This window comes from Gallus gallus, chromosome 1 (assembly GCF_016699485.2).
Source record: "Gallus gallus isolate bGalGal1 chromosome 1, bGalGal1.mat.broiler.GRCg7b, whole genome shotgun sequence".
NCBI lineage: Eukaryota > Metazoa > Chordata > Aves > Galliformes > Phasianidae > Gallus > Gallus gallus.
The window spans coordinates 38,061,711-38,085,482 of NC_052532.1; the positions used below are offsets into that span (position 1 = coordinate 38,061,711).

The window sequence follows — 23,772 nt, forward strand, 5'->3', positions numbered from 1 at the left end:
AGCAGAAAACATACCAATTTCTGTTTAGGATAATCTTCCCTTATTGGAAAAGTAATCCAGAAGTTTAAATTCATATCTGAAAAACCAAAACGTGGATTTACTCTAAACAAACTAACCAGCATGGCCTGTTGCAGTATCCTCTCTTCCATCACTGATAAGGGGATAACACCTCCCATACTGAAGGGCAAAAAAAGGAATCTTTATATATGAAAAGATCCGGAGCTTCTTAAAGTTGGGGCTCTTCAGCCTAGAGAAGAGAAGGTTCCAGGGGGACCTTATAGCAGCCATCCAGTACCTGAAGGGGGCCTACGTGAAAGCTGAGGAGAGACTTTTTAGAAGGGCATGTAGCAACAGGACAAGGAAAAAATGGTTTAAAACTGGAAGACGGTAGACTTAGACTAGATATCAGGAAGAAATTCTTTACTGTGAGGGTGGTGAGACACTGGAACAGGTTGCCCAGTGAGGCTGTGGATGCCCCTCCCTGGAGGCATTCAAGGCCAGGCTGGATGGGGCTGTGAGCAACCTGGCCTAGAGGGAGGTGTCCCTGCCTATAGCAGAGAGGTGGAACTAGGTGATCTTCAGGGTCCCTTCCAACCCAAACCATTCTATGATTCCAAATGGAGTATTTCTCTATGCAGTTTATGTTGGTACAAATACCAATTTCTTAACAATGCCAAACAAGTAATACACAAACAGGGTTTTAGCAAAGTATTTTGATGGCAGAAAGCTTTTTAACAGCTGAGCAAGATCAACCTGTGTACATCAAAGCATCAACTGAAGGAAAGGAGAGGGTCAGTTGACTACTGAGACTGCCACATAATCAAACACAACCATATTGGCAGTTACGCTATCTGCAAGACTCCCCACTACAGCGTTTGGGTTTTTAACAAATTTGATTTAGAAAACATGTTTTTACAGCCTTATCCAAGAAGTTAAAAAAAAAAAACTACTTCTAACAGTTTCACTGGTTTTTTTGTTTGTTTGTTTTTTGCTGGAACATCTGATGAATGCAACATAGGAAATTCATTCACCTTCTGAGAAGTCATTGGAATTCAAAATATGTTTAGCAACTCTCTTGCTACCTCCAGTTCCATTTTTTGCCATGGAAATGAAGCCATTGCTACCCCTTCCCCCCCCCAAACAACAAGTTTTCAAGGACTAAGGAGGCACTCACTTAAGAAAGAGGACAGTATCTAACTTGGATACATTCTAGTGGCTGCTAAAGGTCAGATGTTACAATCATTATGGAGACACAACAGTAGTATATACACACAACAGGTTACGGTAGGGCAAACGAATACAGGTGAAGAATTTTAAATGTGTTTGTAACCATACAGCACACCTGTAGAAAGCTAAGGAATTCAAAGCTTGTTTACAAAGGTTTCAAAAGCATTTTCTTCTGAATTTCACTCAACTGTGATTTTGGCAGCAGCAGAGGTATCCAACCAACTCATAACAGCAAAGAAAGCGATGCAGTAGTCAAGAGGCCAAGTCATGAAGATCTCACCAGTTCAACAAAGGCAAGCACGTTCCTGATGGCATAGCTTTGCACACACAGAACAGAAGTGCATGCTTTGACTGGCACATATTTCACATCCTGAAAACTGAGATTAGTAATTTCCAGAAGCAGAATATCACAGAATTAAGAACTGTTTAAAAAGGCAATGTAAGCTAGTTAAAAGAAATAGTACTAAAATCTAAAGTACCGTGTATTAGAAGCAATTCAAACAGTTGTATTATTCAAAAGGCTAAGAAATTGCTCTGCAAAGATGCAAGTATAATGGCATGCAGCCCACTAAAGACTTCTATTCAACATGCAAAAGCAGTCAAGATCTGAATTGGATGCCTGGTGACGGAAACAATAAAAACCATGAACATTATAGACTTTCAGTAATACATCCTTTATAATAAAAAGTACTGTATTTTGCTGCTGAACATTGCAGCAGAGATTCAGGGCCTAGCAACATGCACATTTGAAGAAGAGAAATAGTTTGAACCTGACATTAATAGCATTTCAGAGGTGAGCAATGAAAAGTGACATAAAAATACACATGGAAGCTAAAAGCAAACAGACTGAAAACTGTTTTGGATGTAAATAAGTACAGTGGGTATGTCTTTGGTGGTTTGTTGGGTTGTTTTTTTTTTTTTCTTTCTTTTCTTGATGGAGTTTTTCTTCCTCCATCCCCACCCCCAAACTTAATCTCTCAATGCTTAAGCCAGCTTTTCAAACTAGAGGCGTAACTACAAAAGAGCCTTCCCTTACGGACAAGTCATCCCCCAGGAAGCATAGAAAAACTACCACTATTTTGAAACATTCAGTATCAAAGACCATCTAGAACAAAACAGTGGACTGAAACGCATCCTACTGCAGATCCAGAAAAGACAAATATTCATGATTCTATCCTGTTACGAACTTCCTGCATTATTTTTAAATAGTTGATTTTTTAGAAGGTCTTAGAATCATAGAAACACAGAATCACTAAGGTTGGAAAAGACCCACAGGATCATCCAGTCCAACCATACGCCCTTCACCAATGGTTCCCGCTAAACCATGTCCCTTAACAACATCCAAACGCTCTTTAAACACCACCAGGCTCGGTGACTCCACCACCTCTCTGGGCATCCCATTCCAGTGCCTGACCACCCTTTCACAGAAGTAGTAAGGTCTTCAAACAAATCGCCCAACAACTTCTGTGACACCTTCAGGGCACACCTGTTTTTCCAGACAAATGCATCAAGACACCGACCCTACTCTCCAGGTTCACAAAGTCAGGTGGTGCGGTGCACTGACCTCTGAGTGGAGCGAGGATCAGATAGATTACGTTAACTACGTTATAATCGCTTCTGAGCTCAAAGTAATTTACAAATGAAAACTGACCTACAAACATTAGTCACCTCAATCGTTTCTCAGATTAGACACCTCCTGTACAACACAGTTCTGCTCTATTACTTACTAACTGGTTCCTAACGGGACGCTAGATGGAAGGCAGCCCCCAGCCAGAAGCCAACTCAGAAGACCCCACAGCTCTGGCGAAACACAGTCACCATTGAGGAGTCTTGTTTCCAGCTGCAAAGTAGAATCTTCTGTATGAGTGCCTACTATAGCACAAATACAAAAGCAGTATTAATTCACAGAAGAAAAAAAAAACATAGCTGAAGTTACATTGAATGTTTTTACAAATGCAGAGAAACAAACAGGTATTTAAAAAATACCTACATGTCCATTTTCAGCAACCTGTCCAACCCCTAAAGCTTTGCAAAGAAGAGTCAGACCTTTGACAGTTCTGTTTGAGACACACCATGTTTGCAGCCGGGGAAAAGGACTCAAAGATGAACCAGGTTACTGCCACAAGAACAAAAGCAAATAGATACTATAGACATCTTCGTTATACCTGCTGGCCCACCGGAACAAACCAGCTTTCACCAAAGGTTCAATCAAAAATTGTACACAGAAGATGCTTGTCTTACTTCCCCTGAGATTTTCCCCTACTGAAACTCAAACCCTCAAGCCATTTCACTCCCCTGAAGGGATATAATCTCTGTCACAGTGAATTAAATTCTCCCTGTTACAAGTGCTTCAATTTCTGGGAGCTAAGGGAATGATTTATGCCAACACTACCGACAGAAAAGTAAGCCAAAGTTTGCTTAAAGATCTGCAGCTCTGTTGTTACTTTAAAGGAAATGGTGCCTGCCTGGAAGACTCGGGTCTCCCTCAGTGTCGTGGAAATTCTTATAAAAAGCTTCACAATGCAAATAAATGCCTACAATGCTCTGCTTTCAGTTTCACTTGCGCACAGCTGACAATGAGAATGTGAGGTAGAAGCCAAGAAAAACCAGACCACCCACTTCAGGGTGCTTGCTAAGCAGATCTCCATAACAATTCCCCTGCCTGCTCCCAGGAGCCCCCGGTCTGAGCAAGCAGCACAGCCAGCCCATGGCTGCTATAGCGCTTCCTGTAGCACCAGGCTGACGGCACAACCGCAGCACGCTACTTCCGCACGTGTGCTGCAGTCCCAACGCTTTGCTGCCCTGAAAGCGTATGAAGAGCGGGGCTTTAAGAAGCGACGTGCACAGGGCCCCCTCCTGCGTACGCAGATAAACAGTCCCTGATCACCAGGAGCCAAAGCACACAGTGTGCACGGTACAGGAAGAGAGGCTGCTGGTACGCACCTCCCACACAGCAGCGAGGGCACACAAACACAGGTTCAGCTGGGGCCTGTGCTAAGCGCTGGTAATAGCATTCCAGGTACCCAAAGCCTTGACTCCTAAGTTTTTGCCTGGTAGAGGCACCTACATAAACCTATTCCAGCGCGTGTAGGCTCCAAATTTTATTTTGCCCCAAAAGTTAGGATAATTATCAGATTTACAAGAGAATGGAGACCATTCAAGCTCATTCTCATCCATTAAGGAGTTCACTAAGGTTACAGCAGGAGCTGCTAACGTTCCTCTCAGAACACACCTACGGCTGTACGCAGCCTCCAGGCTTTGCTCTACGAAAACAAACCAGGCTCTAAATCTTGTCCACCCGATACGGTGCCACCGTCTAAAACCCAACCCCAGCCCAGGGTGTGGGGGCACGGCGCCCCACACAGCTCCGTTCCACTCTTACCTTCCTCGAGGGAAAGCAGAGCAGGGACTGCCGGCACACTGCGCGGGGCTCCAAGCACCAAACGGACACGCACAGAACTGCAGCGTGCCTGGAGACGAACCGTGCAGACGCTGCCATGTTATCGGTGCATCAGCGTGCACAGGGTCTGTGCCCGCTTTGGGCAGCAGACGGAAAAAAAGCCGAAAGCCTCACGAACGAGCGTCCCCCGGCCTTTAACGCGGAGCAGACAGACCCGCGTGGCACGCAGGTACAGCGATACGAACACGAAACGCAACCAAGCCGCAGCTCCCAGCTCTCCAAGGCAGCTCCCTCGCCTCGCGGCCACCACCCGCCTGCCGACACCGCCGGGCGCACCGGGCCGAGGCGGCGGCCCGCGGCACGGCCAGCAGCGGCGCTCGGCCCGCGGACGAGAGGCGGGAGCGGCCCCGGCTCCCGCCCGGCACTGCGCGGCAGCCCCCGCCCCGGCGCGGGGCCCGGCTCCCGCCGCCGCCGCCATGTGCGCCCGCCGCCCTGCCTCCTTCCCTCCCTCCCGGCCTCCATCCCTCCCGGCCGGCCCCGGCCCGCGCGGCGCCCCGCCGCCCCACGTGCTGCCGCGGTCCCGCCTCCCGCCGCGCGGCGCGGCCCGGCTCTCCGCGGGCCGCGGAGCCGCACGCGGAAGGCGGGGGCGGGCAGCGCTCCGAGCGGGGCCGGCGCCGCCAACCCGCTCCGCGGGCCGCGCACCGCACCGCGCGGAACCGGGCCCTCGGCCTCCCCGCGCCCCCCTCCCCCCACACGCGGTACCTGCGCGGGCCGGGACCGGCGGTGACTCAGGAGCGAGGCGGAGGCGCCGCGCGGCTGGCGGTAAAAAGACCCGAGCTCCCGCCGCTCGCGCTCATATAGAATTAACGTCACCACGTCACCCCCCTCCCCCTCCTCCGCGCGCCCCGGTCTCCTGGCAACACGCGCGCGCCCTCTTCGCGCTCCCGCCCGCCGGGCGCGCGCAGGCCGTTGGCCGAGGCGGTTGTGGCCGGGCCTGCCCTGCCCTGCCCTGCTCTGATCTGTTGTGCTCTGATCTGCTCGGCCCGGCCCGGCCCGGCCCGACGGCGCCGAGGCGAGGCCCGAGCCGAGGCGGTGCCGGGTGCGCGGCGCTCCCCTCAGAGCGCCTGTTGTTCTTTGTGCCGCTGCGCGCCGGGCCGGGGCGTCCGGAGGCACCGAAGAGCGGTGCTCTGTCACGCGGGGCGGGTTCGCTGGAGCAGGTAAAAGCCTGAGCACAAAGGCTGCGGTGCCGCAAACCGCAGCCAGCAGCAGCTTGCCTCGAAGGGCCGCGCCGAGCTGCGGTGCGTGAACGCCGCTTCATCGCTTTCGGCCTTGGCCGGGATGGGCGGCCGGGGGCAACCGGAGTGCAGCCCTCCGGTCCTAACCTGCCCCGCTGCCACGGGGCGCACAGCCGTGCTCCTACGGCACCTGACTCCGAGCGGAGCCTCGATGGCATCAACTGATTCCTTCTGGGGCTTCTCTTCCACGTGTGTGGACTTGAGCAACACGGCATCTCTTGGCACGCTTGCGGGGTGCATCCATAATCTGCTCTAAACTGGTCATCCGTGAGCCTCTTAGCTTCTCTCGGCTGGGACGAGCCGATGAGTTCAGCCATTACCGGGGGCAGACGGGATGGATGGCACAAGAGGGCGATGGCACAAGAGCTGTAAGGATATATCACTTATCAGGTGTTCCCTACGTTGTACTGAATTCTGGCACCTGTCTAGTTTGCAGTCTAAACGGAGCTTTGTAAATGATGGAAGTTGCAACAGACAGCAAAAGAAGAAAGTCGTGGATCTGCCTGATAGCTACAGTGCCATCTCTATTGCAAAGGATAAGGGATCCTTTCTTCACTGTGCAGTGCCACACCAGTTTTGCTGAAGTATATTCCAGTGAAATCTCAGGCCCCAAAAGCAGGCGTCTCCATGGTAAAAATAAATATATATATTTATATATGCAATCTTCAAGAGCAAGGTTCATGCAGAAGGTGCAGGGGTACGCTGCTCCCCAACACACTGGGGAGCACACAGTTTGCCATAGGAAGAAACCACAGAAATGAACGGAGTCAGAGGAAGGGTCCAGGCAAAAGGCTGTGCAGTGTAGTCTAAGTGAGAGACAGATTCAGATAACGTGGTTCTAAAACAGAAGTACCTGTCGCCTCTTTTAGCTTCAATTTTAAAATCACACCAGTTGCTAATTTGCTTTTCTGAGGTGTCCAGTGCTGGTTAATATGAAGAGAACAGAGATGTACAGAAGGCATTTAATAAAAATCAGCAATTGATTGCTATTTATTGCAACACTGATTATGTTTCATTGCAGGCATTCCCTTTATGCAATCAACTAAAGTGGCAATCAGCTGTAAACAAACGATGCAGGAAGGGTTAGATTCACAGGAAGGCTGGCCTGGCTTGTTTTCCTGCAGCCTGCACCTCGTGACTTGCAGAGCACTGAGGTGAGCCCCAGCGACCCCTCTAAGGAGTGGGGTACATTAGAGATGAGATGAACAAAAGCCAGAAGCGTTGAGCAGAGATTAAGCTAGCTGACAGCAGGGGTCAAGGAGTGAGGACAGGTCTAAGCCCTCAAAAGAGATTGTAATTTAGCTCTAGGCTGGAGGGAAAGGCCTTTTCATCCAAAACTCAGAGCTGAGTATTGCCTCACTATTGCAGAGAAAGGGAAAGGAGTTCAAATCACCCGAGAATGCATTAGTTGCCAGTGCAGGTTTTCTTACATCTTGTAAGTAAACTTTTTTAAAGCTTTAATACACATCTGTGAGAAACGTGCAGGTGTGGGCATTGAATGCACAGAGACACAGTGAAAAGCTTTGGTAGGAGACACTCCCTGTAGTGTGGCTGCTAGGGCAGGGCTCCTGGGGATAGTGACTTGAGGTGAAATCACTGGTGCAAATCAGAAGAGGAGTTTGAACTGTCTCATCCACATGCTGCTTGAGTATCTTACTCACGGAGCTATTCAATATCAGGGAATCTGATCTGTCCCTTGAGTACACAGACCTTATCAGTTGTGCTCACTTTTGAGCCCTTCCCTCTGCAGCTTGCATCACTTACTTGCATGTTTGCTGTGGGTAGAGGCTCAGAGCAGCGCTTGTCTCTAGGCAGAGACCATGAGAACTCTTGGGGACAGAGCATGAGCATGGGTTTGTACCTGGAGGGGCCTGGAGAATGTCAAGCTCTGAAGCTTTTGCAGAAGGCCATCAGTATTTGTGTAACAGCCTGTCGCTACAAATGGGTTTGACTCTCGCATCCAGGCTCGGTCCTCCTGAGCATGGCGTGCATCCTATGTCCTTGAACTGCAGTCAGGCTATAGCAAAGCTAAAGCTACACTGCTTTAGCTAAGGAAAATGTGTTGGTCATGGAGCTCAGATCTGATCAAGAGCTCCCTTGTGATGGGGGCCTCTTTATCATTTAAACTGTTTTCAGCCCCTCATACTAGCAGAAATATGCCAAGTTCTTTAGAATGGACCCAGACCTGATTACATGGATACCTTGTTACCCCTTCTGAGTGCTAGGCTCACCTGGCACCCACCAAAGGCTCAGTTTTAAGGACTCGGGCACTGCTCGGCACTGAAAACCTGTGACACAAGAAAGGCTGTGACCACATGTTCACTTCTGACCTTAGCTGATTTCAGGTCAGCTCACTGCAACGGTTCTACACTGCACTGGTTGCCCAAGGTTACCCTCTCTGCAAACCAGCTGGCAGTGCACCTCATGTGAGCGCTGAGCTACAGTGAGGGATGGTGTGAATGCTCCTTCTCTGCTTCTGTCTGTGGCAGCCAGTTTAGTTACAATCACCATGGAATTTCAGCCACTGAAAATGAGAACGTGCTCACTGAACTATTTACAGAGCAAAAAGCCTAAGGCCCCCCAGGTGCCACAAAGAAATGCCTTCTCCTCGGTACCATTTCAAACCCAATGAAATTTGGTGCAGAAGTACTAGATTTACTGGTGCGCAATGAAAACAGTTAACCCCAAATATTGCTTATAAAGCACTGGATTGCAAGAAGCATTTTTTTTCAGCTCTTACAGAATGACAATTCCAAATTACATGGCTAGCCAATAAATGATACAGTACAAAGCTGTTGTTATCTCTTCCATGTACTTTTTATTTTTTGAGGAACTACTTGTTTTGTAAAGGAAAGTACGTAATCCCAGAAAGCAAGTGGTAGCTTTTAAACAGTGCCACAGACAGCATAGAAAGTTCTGCTGAACTATCACATGGCAAGTCATGCAAATCCCTGCACAGAGCTCAATGAATACCTCTCACTGATTCTGTTTTGCACTTGCTTCTGCTTTTGTGGAACGAGAGCGGGTTTTTCCCTAGGGAATGTATTTTCCGGCAGGGTAGCAGCAAACTGAAGAAATCCATTGTAGGTAACCTTTGAGATACTGTAATAAATGGCAAAGAAAAATGACATGCTTTGGGAAAAAATCAAATGCTGAAATGTGATTATACACTTTTTGACATAATAAACCTTCAGCACCTTTCATTCCTTAATATTTTTAACTCTCCAGGGATTAAATCGTGACTCTTGTCTTACATTATAGGGATTGCTCACAGATCCAGCAGGTATAAATCAAAAGTAGCAGGAAAAAAACCTACAAGACAGCTGCTGAAATAGGGGTACAGTGTGGAGTGATACTGCGGAAAAAAAGTAAATGGTAGAGATATATTGAAATCAGTGACAATATGGATGGACAAGTACTTCAGAGGTACTACAGAAGTTAAAATGTCAAGGACAGTGTACCTGGTGTTTTTAGGCCCATTGCTGGGAGATGAAAATTACTGCTGGTGAAGGGGAAAGGGAAGGGGAAGGGGAAGGGGAAGGGGAAGGGGAGGGGAGGGGAGGGGAGGGGAGGGGAGGGGAAGGGAAGGGAAGGGAAGGGAAGGGAAGGGAAGGGAAGGGAAGGGAAGGGAAGGGAAGGGAAGGGAAGGGAAGGGAAGGGAAGGGAAGGGAAGGGAAGGGAAGGGAAGGGAAGGAAAGGAAAGGAAAGGAAAGGAAAGGAAAGGAAAGGAAAGGAAAGGAAAGGAAAGGAAAGGAAAGGAAAGGAAAGGAAAGGAAAGGAAAGGAAAGGAAAGGAAAGGAAAGGAAAGGAAAGGAAAGGAAAGGAAAGGAAAGGAAAGGAAAGGAAAGGAAAGGAAAGGAAAGGAAAGGAAAGGAAAGGAAAGGAAAGGAAAGGAAAGGAAAGGAAAGGAAAGGAAAGGAAAGGAAAGGAAAGGAAAGGAAAGGAAAAAGGAAGGAAAATTACACAGTGGTGCTAACTGAAATATTACTCTAAAATTGACTTTTTTTAATAAGTTGTATGTGGAAGCTGGTAAATTATTAATTTATTACATTGGAGCAAATCTTTTCATAATGCATATAAAGTAGTTAAATCATTACATAAAAGACATTAAGTAGAAGAATGTGGTATCTCATGTAGTGCTTGTGGTCAGTCTATATCTAACTATATCACGACAGTGAAACTCTATACAGACAGGTGATTGTTTCCAGTGTCACTGATTACTTCACATGATAAAATGCCATGAAATCTCATATAGTGATTGTTTTGCTATGGTCTTGTAAAGATCTGATATGCTGTCCAAAGGCTGCACAACTTCCTCATGGTTACCTTATAAATGAAAAGATCAAGGTCACTCCCTTAAAGTTCTCTGGTTCTTTGGCATTTGCAGATTTCATGGTTTGGAGTTCTTTTTTTTTTCGTTCTTTTTTTTCTTTTTTCTAGGGGAGCAGAGTGTACTATCCACTGCCAGAACTCTCTGTTACTGCTAAAAATGCCCACAGAAGCACCCCTGGCAGGAATGAGATATATATTCAACTCCAGTCTGGGCAAGAAATTACTTTCCTGTGCCACGAACAGTTCTGAGCCCTATGGAAAAAGTAGCATTCCAAAAAGGGAGGAGAAGATAATATCCCATTCCATGGACTGTGATCCTTCCCTTCCCTTTCTCTCCCCAAAATCACAGATGGTACAAATCCAAACATTCTATTTATATAAACTTTGATTGCTTTATTTTGACTTTTTACCACTTCAGTATGCCTTTACTTGCATTAATTCTGTTTTTGCAATTGAAAATCAAGATAAATCCAAAATCCTGCATTTTATTCTTTTAAAAAGTCAAAGTGACACCCTGACAATTTTAGGACATTTTGTCCCATGCTGCTTTTTTAATACAGTTGAAACGCTCACCAAGACTAACTCTTTTGGATGAGCAATTTCATTTTCAAAGAATTGACAATTACCAGTTTAATCTCTGACCTTGCCCTTCCAAAAAAAGATTCTCAGCAGCTCTAGTCAGCGTGATCTGACACAGGAGAGTTAGTTCCTTCCTTCCTGACAACTTGATTTCTCAGAAGATGGTGGATTTTAGTAAACACAGGCACAAAAGCAGGCTACTTACTTTTCCCAGTATATTTTTCTAAAACTTTGGGTTTTTTTCATCAACGTAGGCAATATTTTTGCCTGGAGACTTAACATCACAAAACATCACAGAGTACAGGTTGAAAGGATTGCAGCTACTCAACTTCAGTCAGCAAAAATCTTAAGGCTTTATATAATTTAGTGTCTCAAAATTATAGTTTGAAACACTGCAGCACTTCAGGTGGCTGACATTCAAAGACTGATCACTCACATACCAAAAGCTGTCTGAAGAATGTCAAAAAAGAGACATGAACTAGCTCTATTATGTTGAAGTAAATTTGTAAGAGAAGGTGGATATTTAAATCTTTATTACGTCACTTTCTATCTTTAATCTTGCACAGCTTCCTCTATAACATTGACCATAGGCTGGAGTTGGGTGGTAGAAAGAGGAAAGGGAAGAGTATTCAGCTAAAGATCTAAGAGTTTTTGTCAACACTGCAGTATCTGGCATTCTCTCTGCTTGATCCACCCCACCCTGTTGCTGCAACCCTTGGGCAGAGAGGGCCCAATGTAGTGACCTGACCTGACCTCATGTCTAGGGAGATTTACTGCTTGGTGATTTTCAGATCCAGGATGTTGTTGAGGTCTGACAGTCAAGCTATTTATTTCCTGTTGCTCACCAATGATGTTACTGGGGAGACCTGGACTTTATCAGTGGAGTGTTGTGAGGTCACTCTCAATCATCTTTGAAGTGCTGTAGCAATTAGGAAAGGTTTCTCAGGACTGGAAGAAGGCAAATGTCATTCATGGTCAGGAAAGGCAAGGAAGAAGATGCAGGGAACTATAGTCTGGTCAGCCTCACCTTGTTCCCTAGGAAGATAATGGAGCAAATCCTGGGAACCATTGGCAAAGATGCAAGACAAGAAGGTGGTTAAGAGTAATCAGCATGAATTTAAAAAGACATTGTGCCTGCCCATCCCAGTAGCCTTCTGTGATGAAATGACTGGCTTGGAGAATGTAGGGAGAGTAGTGTAGTCTATTTTTACTTAGTGTTTTGTAAACACAGCTGATAGCTGATGACTGATGATTAAATGCATGGGCACAGAGGTTTACTGAAAATGAGCTGAATGGCTGGACCCAGATGACTGCAAACAGCACAAAGTCCTCCTATGAGCCAGTCGCTGGTGGTGAACCTCAGGGATCAACACTGTGGCCAGTAATATTTAATGTCTTCATTAATGACCTGGCGGTAGGACAGAATGCACTCTTGGCAAATTTGCAATTTAATACAAAACTCAGAGTGCTGGATGTTAAACCAGATGGTAGTGCTGCCATTAAGAGAAACCTTGGGAGGCTGGAAAAATGGGCTGGCAGGAACCTCGTGAAGTTCAACAAAGGGAGCTGTAAAGTCCTGTCCCTGGGAAGGAACAATCCTATGTGCAAGGACAAGCCTGGGGACAGCAGGCTGGAAAGCAGCTTTGCAGGAAAGGAATGGGGGGTCCTGGTGGGCCCTTACCACACAAAAAAAAGGCCAGCACCCTCCCCTGTGGCATTAGGAAAAATATGGCCAGCAGGGCAAGGGAAGTGGTTCTTCCTCTCTGCTTAGCCCTTCTGAGACATGGCTGGAATGCTGAGTCCAGTTCTGGCATCCCCAGTACAAGAAGGATGCAGACATAGAGGATCAGGTCCAGTAAAGAGCCATGAAGAAGGCTAGGGACTGAAGCATCTCTACTGGGAGAAAAGGCTGAAAGTTTGGTTTGTGTAGCCTAGAGAAGAGAAGGCTTGGGAGTAATCTTATCAAAGTCTGTGAACATAAGAAGGAAATAGACCAGACTCTTCTCAGAAGTGCCCAGTAAAAAGAAAAGAGGTAAGGGGCACCAACTGAGAAAAGGGAAATTCCATTTAAACATAAGAAGAACTTCTTCACTCTAAGAGTGATCAAGCACTGGGAGAGGTTGACCAGAGGGATTTTAGAGTCTCCATCTGTGAAGATATTGAAACCCCAATTGGACACAGCCTGCAGCAGCCTTTTCTAGCTGTTCCAGCTTTGAGGAAACTCTTCAGAGTTCCCTTCCAGACTTGACTTTGCTATGATATTTACAGAAAAGCTTTGTTGCATTTGATGTTTGGGGAGGTAAGGTTAAGAAGATATGAAAAGCATTCCAGTTAAATCGCAATGAAAAATGCAACATAATACCATTAATTTAAAACCACTAGAAAAGTGACACAACATGTCTAACACAAACAGCACTCACACATCTGCCTGATTAATTACAAAATGTTCACATAGAAGGCAGACCAAAATTACTCTCCATGATTTGCATGGCAGATTTGCATGGAGACAAAAAGTCTTCCTATTCAGGGAAGTGAAAGTTGGCTGTGTTGTCCGCTGTGTATGTATTTATTTTAAAGAAGGACATGCTGGCTTCTAGTTATAAATATAGCATTTTCATGTTCTGTGGAAGAGCAGATTGCTTCTGCACCATTTAGTCTTACCATCTCTGTGCATTTCATGTCATATACATAGGCTCATTTCGGCAATTTTCTTACAAAGCATGACCATTTAAAAGCTGAGAGTATTGATGAAACTGGTTTATGTGTGGTCTTGTTTCCTAACGTTGCTGCTTTTTAATTTTCATCTTTCTCTGTCTTCCACTACGATAAACAGACCTGCCGTTCTTAAAAACTCTATGGCATTGCTACATTAGCTGAAAGAAGATGAAGGGCAGAAATGAGGCAGCAAAATACAGGGAAGTCGCACAGGATGGATGAAGAGCAAAAGAGAGGAAGTTTGATGAGATCTGTGGGATTTGCTACCCACAGTAAGAAACGCCTTTAAAAATAAGGGGTGGAATTAATTCCACCTAACTTCAGATGTCCTCAGCTACAATATTTCGGCTTCCTTGGCTTGTCTTATTAGGGCAAAGCTCTCGTACTGTGCCATTCACCCAGCCTGTTTTAGTTGTCTATCTGAAAGGGAGATGACTTATGCCCTAGAAATGCCTCCTTCTGCCTATTGACAACACACAGAAGACTGGCTCAAATGCAAATGCATACATTCACTGAATCTACCCAAATTCTCTTGCAGAGTTTTGAATACCTGAAAAGAAAAGGAAGCCAAACAGCAGGAATAGGCTGGGCAGTTTGTACTTGTCGGAGCTCATGCCTACAGCATCGTGCCACGGAGCATCTGGAACACAGTTGTTTCAGATCACCCAATATTTGTATTTTGCATGCTATTTGCTAGTGCTGTTTTTTCCTCTATGTTTTCCACGGTGGTGCCTGGATCTGAAATGCAAGGAGAATATGTGGCATCCAGTTGTTTGGCTCGGGTTTGGACCTGTAAAAGTGACATCCTCTCCCAAGGTCACCTGGTTGCCTTCAGTGGCCACTTAGGTCCCTTCTTCCTAAAATGCTTTGGACTCACCTGCTGAGACTTGATGGTAGCTGCAAAATTCCTGGCATGGGCAGATGTGCAAATCTTATCAGATGTGTTGCTCCTTTCCTTTGCATCATTTTGGAGTAGATGTGGTCCTGGTCCTCATAATACCTTTTCTTGTGAATGTAGTGTGCCTGAAGCTCCAAACCTCAGTATTATTGCAAATGTCTGAAAGGCAAGAAAGATGGCCAAGGTTCCTGAAAGGTCTAGAAGATAGCCTTTGGCTGCTATAGAGTATGTGTTTTGGGGGGGGAGCATGCTGTAGTAAGCTAGGAAAACTTTGTTATATAGCATCATTAAAGCATGGCGAATTCATCCAAACAAGATGCCACACAGGCAAACAGGTGATCTGATCCAGCAGTGAAGCTATGCAGAGAGAAAAGACAGAAGCCAGACTTGATAATCCAAATAGGCACGTGTTACAAAAACGTATTAAAAAAAATCACTTTGCAAAGGCTTGTTTTCCAGCTCCAAAGGAAGAAGTGATGGTGGGTAAAATAGCGAGGAACTCAAAAGTGGTGAAAAGTGGCTTTCTGCAAATCCCTAAAGAGATTCTGAAAGAAACTTTTCCTTTGTGTCGAAGGCCCAGATACCAATTCTCTGATTACTTCCCAACAACTGATCAGCCAGTCATGAATTCGCTGCTAATGCACAACGAATAATAATAATACGATTTCAACATAAATAATTTATAAGCACCAGCCATCACTAGCAATACAGATGTAGTTAAGAATGATTCCCACCTTCAATTTAGGAAGGGACAGGGATAGTGAAATTTGTTCTATGAAAGTGAGATGTTCTCTGTAAATGCGGGATTATATAAATGAATGATAAAACAAGTCTTCAGTAAATTCCAGAAATATAAAGTTAGTTTCTAATCTATTAATCTGCTTATGAAATAGAATCATAGAATCATAGAATCGCTAAGGTTGGAAAAGACCCACAGGATCATCCAGTCCAACCATTCGCCCTTCACCAATGGTTCCCGCTAAACCATGTCCCTCAACACAACATCCAAACGCTCTTTAAACACCATCCAAACGCTCTTTGAACACCAAATAAATACACATAATAAATACAAATAATACAAACAAATTGTATTCCCGAGGTGTTACACTTAAGCTAACATATTATTTTAAAATCATCTGTAACTATGCAAGCAGTGGCATTGCATATATCGATATATTGGATACTATAGAATAGTAACATAAGCATGTACTGCTATAAGCTTCTACTTTTTATCATGCTACCTTACAGCACTTTTTTTTTAACCTTGTTCCCTATTGATATTTAGTCATGAATATTGCAGACGTTACACATTACAGAACAGTTTACAACATCAAAGTGGAATTATTTGTGTTAGAGCGATAGTGATGCAGTAATTAAATCATATATTAATAGGATATAAATTCATAGGCAAGTGTAGCTCCAAGTATTTATAAGTGTCTAGAATGCCCCCAGCCCCAGTTCAATCTGAATGGTAAAATACTAATTGACGAAACACTGCTTTGCAAATGTACGTTCTTGACATTCAGTGAACTGGAGGAATCCTGCTTCATTAAACGGAGCCTGCTATTGCTTACTCCAAAAATATCTGAATCTCCAGCTATCCCTCCCAAATCCCAGGAGGCAGGCAGGCAGTAGCCCGCCACCTGGACGCTTCCCAGTCTCTGAGGACCTCATTAGCTGCTGAGCACACACGCCACTTTCCTGTTCTTTTTGCTCACATTCCCACTCCTAAGCAGTGCTCTGAGCCCAGCCCTGGCAGTGTTTTGTCCAGGACCGAAATGTGCAACACAGACTGCTGCGCCTCCAGATCTTGGTTTGGCCTCTGAGCTCAGTCTTGCATTGCTCTTGATCTGTGGTGCCACTGAATGTGGGGTGGCCGCAGCCAAGAACCAGCTCAAACCTCTGTCCCATGGGGCTGGAATTGGTTCTGCACTGCAGCTCGAGTCCATCTCGACACCTAGCTCCAAACACGGTTAGCATTCAGTTCCTGTAATCAATAACAGATCAGTTTTCCAAGGTCAGACTGCCTCATTACCATTACACATAGCTTATAGTCCTACAGTCAAACTGAAAACATCTGCTAGATGGAGGCTGGGAAGGCCGAGGCACTGAAGTGCATCTTCAGGGACTTGTGGGCTGTGAGCAAAGACGTGCAGTTTTATATAACATGAAAACAATAACTGTTTTCTGTTTGAATCTCTTTTCTAGTCCTTTTGTCTCCTGTTTTGTGAGGGAGGCGGGGCACCTTCTCACAGAAGTGCTTACTTCTTCATAGTACCTGAATTATTTTCTCCTGAGAGCTTCAGGCAGTCCAGAGAGCATCTCTGCTGCCATTAAACCAACACGGTCAGGTAGCAACCACCCCTCCCAGCACTCCCTGTTGGCAGCAGGCAGCACATGTGGTATTTGCAAGAAATGATTCCAGAGGAAGATGCCCAACCTTCTGAAGCTCCCACAGGTTGTCATACAGTGGCACAAGTATATAAATAATGGAAATTACTGTCTGGTACCTCAGTAGTCATAATATAAGACACATTAGACTCAACTAAAATGGGAGAAGAGCTTCTCTGGTAGTAAAAATGTGTGGCCTCCTGAATTCTAATTCACTAGCTGCAGCTAAACTTCTACTTGCACCCTATGTGCATATAAATATGTTCTTTACTCTCAGTGCCTTACTCATCACTGTGGTTTGTGGGGGTTTTTTGTTTTGTTTTGTTTTGTTGTTGTTCTTTTGCCTTCAGAGTGTTCTGGAAAAAATTGTCAAGCACAGGCAGTGATAGATGGTTGTAGGCTTGCTGTCCTTCTTTGTACATTGCTCAGCAAAAAAAATTGATGAAACGGGATCCTGAACTGTAAAATGTTGTTAACGTGTTGCTTTCAGCTAGGTGTGATACTGTCAAGACTGGCTGATGGCTGGGAGAGGTGTCTGCACGCTCCAGAGAGCCTGCAAAAAAAGCAGCGCCAAACGTCCCTTTGCACAGGGATTAAAAATCCTCCAGAATTAAAGCTCACCCAGGAGCCTGGGGACTCAGCATGGCACTTTCCCACCTTGACAGTGTGCACTTTCTGACGCAGGTAGACGCACATAGCTCAGGACAGCAATAATTTTTAAAGGGAACTTTTAATTTGTCAGAGGCTGACGGCAAGCAGGAGGCAGAGGGTGCCTCGCAAAGGAGAGAGTGATGCATTTTTGCCCTGGTCCTTAGATGCAGTCCTGCAGAGATCCTGAACTGAACAGCTCACTGGCTTTCCGTGATAGCTAGAATTGTTCCCTGGTTTGACTTTTCATCCTGTTAGTTGCAGCTTTGTCTTAATTTCATCTGGGGCGGAATTGCTTTCTTCAGAGTGTCAGGTATGAAGCTGTGTTCTGGTTCTAGGAGAAAAACAATGTCAGTAACACACCAGTGTTTATAGCTGCCGCTAAGCAGTGTTGTACAGACACAAGGCTTTTCACAGTGAGGGCCCAAGGAGCTGGGAGGGAACAGAATTAGGACAGCTGACATAAACTGGCCAAAGAGATATTCCATACCATGTGACATCATGCAGAAGGAGTTTTGAAGGGGTGGGAGCTCATCTGTCTCTCTTTTGCTGCTCAGGTCCTCTAACTGGGGATGGTCGGGGGGATGGTGAGCAATTGCTTGTGCATCACTTGTCATATAACTTGTTATATACATTTTTATATATAGGTATATTTATCATGATTGTTATCCTTTTCATTTTCCCTATCCTAGTAAATAGTTTTATCTCAACCCGTGAGTTCTAATCTGTTTTTTCATCTCTCCCCCATCCCACTGGGAAGGAGGGGAGTGAGTGAACAACTGTGTGGTGCTCAGCCATATGCGGCCATTGTTTAATGCCACTGAACAATATAATTGAAGTTTTTTCTTGCTTAGTATGGTTGTGTTTGTTTTATCTGCCTCATCTGCTTTAGTCATGTTTGCTGGCAGTACACAGTCATTAAGTGGGTCACTTGGAGCAGAAATGCACCTTACTAAGTAATGGCATGCCGTCAGCTACTCGCATACAGCCCTTCCCATATTGACTGTGTTGATGCATTTGTCTTCGTGGGCAGGAGATCACAAATGCTGCTCTGCTCCAGTGTTTCTATCTACCAGGAGACATTATGTATTACCTTATATAACAGCTTATTTCAAAAAATTGTTTATTTCCTGCTGGAAATAAAAATTTCTGCTTGTAGCTCTGTTGACTTCAGCTGACACTGCTTCTGTCTCCCCTTCTTTCCTGCAGTATCCTGGTATGCCTCAGAAGGTGGTCAGGTAGGCAAGTGGCTCCTAATGGCCACACTAATTTTTGGTATGTAGGCCGTGTATTCCTTTCTTAACTTAATGAGCATGGCATGCTTTTTCAAGTTTCCTAGAACTGTTCAGTTTCTAGAAGTCTCTTGACCCTGCATTTAATCTGTACTTTACATTCAGACTATCTGTGAAAAACAAGTGTCATTTTGCAGGTGCCATAAATGAAATGTACGATGGTAAAAAAATATACAAGAGGCAAAGTCTATCCCCAGTAAAACTCTATAGATATTTTGGGTAAAAAGAATAATGTTATATGGGCTTTCTGAAGGGAAAGGATGAGGCTGCTGTGAAAATGAAACTGCTTCCTTGTTCCTGATTTTCTTTTGCCTTATCATTCCTTATTATGCCCTTAAACAGTAATACAGTACTTGTCATGTAGCTTATTCTGTCCCCTTGCAGCATGAATCTGAGAAGTAGGAGATCCCCTATTAAGCACAGTCATTTCATTATGACAGCATCCAGCCCAGAGCCTTCAGTAGAGAAGGACCACATTGAGCATCTGTCTGAGCATCTAGGAAGGATTTTCTGGATTACAGCTCAAGCTGACTTTACATCAGAGATGAAGTTAGTAAATGAGCATAGAGTGTAGGATTTCTGTCTGCTCATGATCTTGCTGGTGCCATGCAAGCACTGTAAAGGGCTAGCCAGTTAGCACTGCTCAGCCTGAGGGAAGAAGGAAGCCATGCACAGTGAAAGCGCAGTTACTCCTCCTTGATGACTTGCACAGTTCATGGATAAAGTAATGCCCAGACTACAGATGGTCTCAGGTCCCTAAGTGTAATGAACTGCGTGGAACTTCAAAAGAGAAGCACAGGTTGCAGCTAGATGGGAAACTCAGGCAGGATTTTAATGGCTGGGCAGATACTTTTAGTCACAGTACCATCAAACGTAATTCCATTAACTAAAGGACAGCTAGATCTTATAAGCAGTAAAACTTGTTTTTTTTTTTTCCTAAACACATGATGTGAAAAGGATGAAAAAGAGACAAAAATACTAGGGGTAAGAAATTTCTGACTCTGCTGACTTCATTGATGCACTCATTATCACCTTTTCAATTATTAATTGTTCTGGTTGCAGCAGTTATTACTGATCCATATTAATCCTCCAAAGAGCAGGAGATGACAACACTGGGTCATGATGACCTTGTCTTTCCATAGGCTATGACTGATCTGGAATTTTCCAGTGAAAAAACTGTTCATTAGAAAATGTGAATCCTTCAAGATCTTTGCTTTCTTGCTTCATATATATATATGTATATATATATATATATATATACATATTTTTCATATATTTCTGCTGAGAATATCTTTGTGGATTTAACATGGCTTCTCTATGGCTAACATCCATGAGGAGGGTTTGCCCTAACAGTAATCAGGTCATCTTCCTGTTAATTCAAATACAGTGACAGAAAGGAGGCTAAGGAACACCTAGCACTGCGTGCATTTCAGGCTGACTCAGCTTTAAGTCCAATTTTGCCTTCTCTGTTCGCTCAGAATGAAAATAGATCCCATCTTTTTATAAAGTTAAAACTTCCTGGGATAAGAAAGATGTTTTTTCATGTTTTTCTGCAAGGAGAGCTAAAAACGTATAGCAGATAAGGCAACTCCAACCCTTTTAAGAAGACAATAGGGAAATAGTATCGGTTTTGTCATATTTTTTTCATAACTGTGTGTCACATTTTGCAAGATTCATAATTTGATGAGAAGGAAAGTGCAGTGATGAACCTTCAGACATTATCAGCACAGCCAAATATTGAATTCAGTCTTCAGATAACTGCTTTTCAAGATACTTAAAAATCTAGCACTGCCATCTGGTTCAACATGTTCTTCCCAAAATCCCACTAAGACAGAGTAAGTCTTGGAATAACACATAGTTCTCTGTGTGCACTGACATGCTTCATTGTTAAAGAATATTTGTTTTTCCTTTTATTTTTCCATTCCCCTGCCTAAATCAGTGCTCTTTCTGCAAATTCAACAGGGCAATGGTTGTGTGCAACAAAGAGCTGTTACATTCCTATATTACACATAGGAAAATCTGCTGGGAAGCAACACATCCTGTAAACCAACAGACCCAAGACAGTTTTAACTCAGGCTTTGTCATCGTCAAAGTTGTCACTCATCTTTACATCCGAGATGAGCATACTGAGGTATACTCATCTTCTGCCCTGTGAGACCTCATCTGGAGTACTGTGCCCATATCTGGGGCCCCCAAGACAAGAAAGACAGGGATCTGTTAGAGAGGGTCCAGAGGAGGACCACAAAGATGATCAGAGGGCTGAAGCACCTCCTCTATGAAGACAGGCGGAGGGAGCTGGGGTTGTTTGCAGCCTTCCAGTAACTAAAGGGAGCCTACAAACAGGAGGGGAGTCAACTCTTTACAAGGGTAGATAATGACAGAACAAGGGGAAATGGTTTTAAGTTGAAGGAGGGGAGATTTAGGTTGGATGTTAGGGGGAAGTTCTTTACTATGAGAGTGGTGAGGTTCTGGCACAGGCTGCCCAGAGAGGTTGTGGATGCCCCGTCCCTGGAGGCATTCAAGGCCAGATTGGATGGGGCCATGGGCAGCCTGGTCTAGTATTAAATGTAGAAGTTGGCAGCCCTGCCTGTGGCAGTGGGATTGGAGCTTGATAATCCTTGAGGTCCATTCCAACCCAAGCCATTCTATGATTCTACGATTCAGTAGGTTCTCGAAGAACAAAAAATGTTGTTCTTTCTAGTGTGAGAAGCAACCAGTGCTTGAGTTACAAGCAAAATCAGACATGAAGGTGCTAGGAAAAGGTGGTAAACGGGGTAGTACGTAGATGAATGAAGAAAAAAATAGATGAAAACCAGAAAAAAATGTGAGTGTGAAAATAAAAAGAGAAAACTGAAATCTAGTTTTCTAGACTGAGAGATGTCAGGCATTGTCATTGTTATTAATTGTTATTAGTAATATTACCATTGCTATTGGCTTTGTTGTTGTTTCTTTTAATTTTTCCTTAGCGATAATATTGCTAACAGTGTGAGGAGCTGGGTCAAACGTCTCATAAAAACTTCAAGAAGGCTTTAAAGGACAGAAATCCATCAAACAGTTATCCCTTCCAGTTGTTAAGCTGCGTCACATTTTCTATTCAAAGATTAGGGAAAAATTAATTTTTGTGCAGTGACTTGGAGGCCAATGTTATCTGAATTAAGCATTATGAGGGTTGATCAAATAAAGGTGAGAATTCCCTTCCCTTGCCCCAGTCTGCTTTTTACACCTCCTTCAAAACTCTCAGGGTGAGTAATTTTCAGATTTCAGAGAGGAGGAGGAGGGGCCGCTCTCTTTACTTTTGCTAAATGAACTTCTCCATGAAGCTATAAGCCCACTAAAATAACCCCATGGTTTATAGCTAGGTTACAATTAGTTCAAACATAGTGATAAACAATAAATAAATAAATAAAATACATCAGATTCTGTCTTTAGTAGCTTAAATTTGGGCTTCTTAGAGCCTATACTTGGCTACTGAATATCACTAACCTGCTGATAAGCAAAAATGAGGCCTGATGTTGCCACTGTAGAAAGACTTTGTTTCTGAGATCCATTGAGACATCCTTGCAGCAGATGGGACTCTCAGTGGGGTGAGCCACACAAGGTGTTGACCCTTCCTGGTGCAGGAAGGATCCTCAGTGCAAATGTTTTATCTTCATTCCCAACTCAACAGCAGAGACTCTCTGGGGGAATGCTCACATCACAAACCCCCTCTCTTCTGCCCAGAGCAACACAGCTCTTTGGGAGGGGGTGTTCATGGCCTGAAGACTCTCTCAGCTCAAAGCCCCAGGGGTCAGAGGGTCATCTGGAGTGAATCCCCTCCCACACTCTCAAGGCAAAAACGTAACATGCTTTTGGGGAGTAGGAGAGAATGAGCCTTCACTGTGAATTAAGATACTATTCAATATGTATTTCTAATTTAATTTGATTTAAGCAGGGTTTAGAAAGCCAAGCCCCTAAATATTTCAGATTTTAATTAAAAAAAACCATTGACAGGAATGGGGGTTGTGGGAAGGATATGCGGTACCTGCTTCTGCTCAAAGGAACATCCTTTCCTGGAAAGGATAAGGAAATCAAAAACCTCCGAACTATATAATTGAATTCATGGCCTTATGTGAGAACTAAAGAAAGGTAAGAATAAGGATTTGTAATAGAACCATTTAAGAAAAAAACTGGAGCAACTGAAATAAAATGGGCAGTTAGTCCTTAAAGTCAGGATATCATCACACTGAGCAGGTCCTTCCTTTTCACTCTCACAGGTCACTGCATTTGCTATTCACTCATGTTTCTTCAGCTCTTTTTTATACCCTGTCAATGGAAAAAAAGTTCTGTTACATAATTGTCCACAGCTATAAATTTTCTGAAAATTAAGTACAGAGATATTTCTTGGACTTCCAGGTTTTGTTTATGTTCCTTTTTTCACAGCTGCATATCCACCTATCCCCACATGAGAAACCAATTCCAGTGTGGGACCCACATTGCAAGTGGCTTGCACAATCCATCTATTCTTATCGGAGGAAACTTCAGCAAGATGAGTTGCAGAAGTAACAACTATCTGCAGAAGCAACAAATAACTCTAAGCAGTAAAGATTTTTGCCTTTAATTTCTTTCAGCCAAGGGAGGGAGGGAGAGAGGGAGGAAGGGGAGCGGGGGGGGGCAAGGAAGGAAGGAGGGAAGGGGGAAAGGGAGAAGGAAGGAAGGAAGGAAGGAAGGAAGGAAGGAAGGAAGGAAGGAAGGAAGGAAGGAAGGAAGGAAGGAAGGAAGGAAGGAAGGAAGGAAGGAAGGAAGGAAGGAAGGAAGGAAGGAAGGAAGGAAGGAAGGAAGGAAGAAGGAAGGAAGGAAGGAAGGAAGGAAGGAAGGAAGGAAGGAAGGAAGGAAGGAAGGAAGGAGAGAACGGGGGAAAAGGGGGAAGGGAGGAGTGGGGAAGGGAGAAGGGGAGAAGGAAAAGGGGTTGTATGAAAATATGTTATATAATTTCTTAGGTGTGATTTTCGTGTCGAT

At 44.5% G+C, this 23,772-nt stretch overlaps 2 protein-coding genes across 11 annotated transcripts in view; one reads left to right on the forward strand and one right to left on the reverse strand.

Annotated features, from left to right (window-relative positions):
- NAP1L1 (nucleosome assembly protein 1 like 1) overlaps positions 1 to 6,081 on the reverse strand; it is a 29,117-nt gene extending 23,036 nt beyond the window's left edge. For 3 of the 10 annotated variants that reach the window (XM_004937577.4, XM_416106.7, XM_004937580.4), the window contains exon 1: positions 5,390 to 5,513. The gene's annotated coding sequence lies outside the window, so the exon portion shown is untranslated. Of the gene's footprint in view, positions 1 to 2,954; positions 3,100 to 3,217; positions 3,344 to 4,609; positions 5,003 to 5,389; positions 5,514 to 5,901 lie in introns of those variants that run through there. The other 7 variants (XM_046912623.1, XM_046912609.1, XM_040651197.2 and 4 more) reach the window with 4 other exon arrangements.
- On the forward strand, positions 3,600 to 23,376 carry LOC121109191. The gene is made up of 3 exons (XM_040705816.1): positions 3,600 to 3,629; positions 4,453 to 4,856; positions 23,197 to 23,376. Exons 1-3 carry the CDS (start codon positions 3,600 to 3,602, stop codon positions 23,372 to 23,374), a joined length of 612 nt encoding a protein of 203 aa, XP_040561750.1. The 3' UTR covers positions 23,375 to 23,376.
- Positions 23,377 to 23,772: the final 396 nt, after the last annotated feature.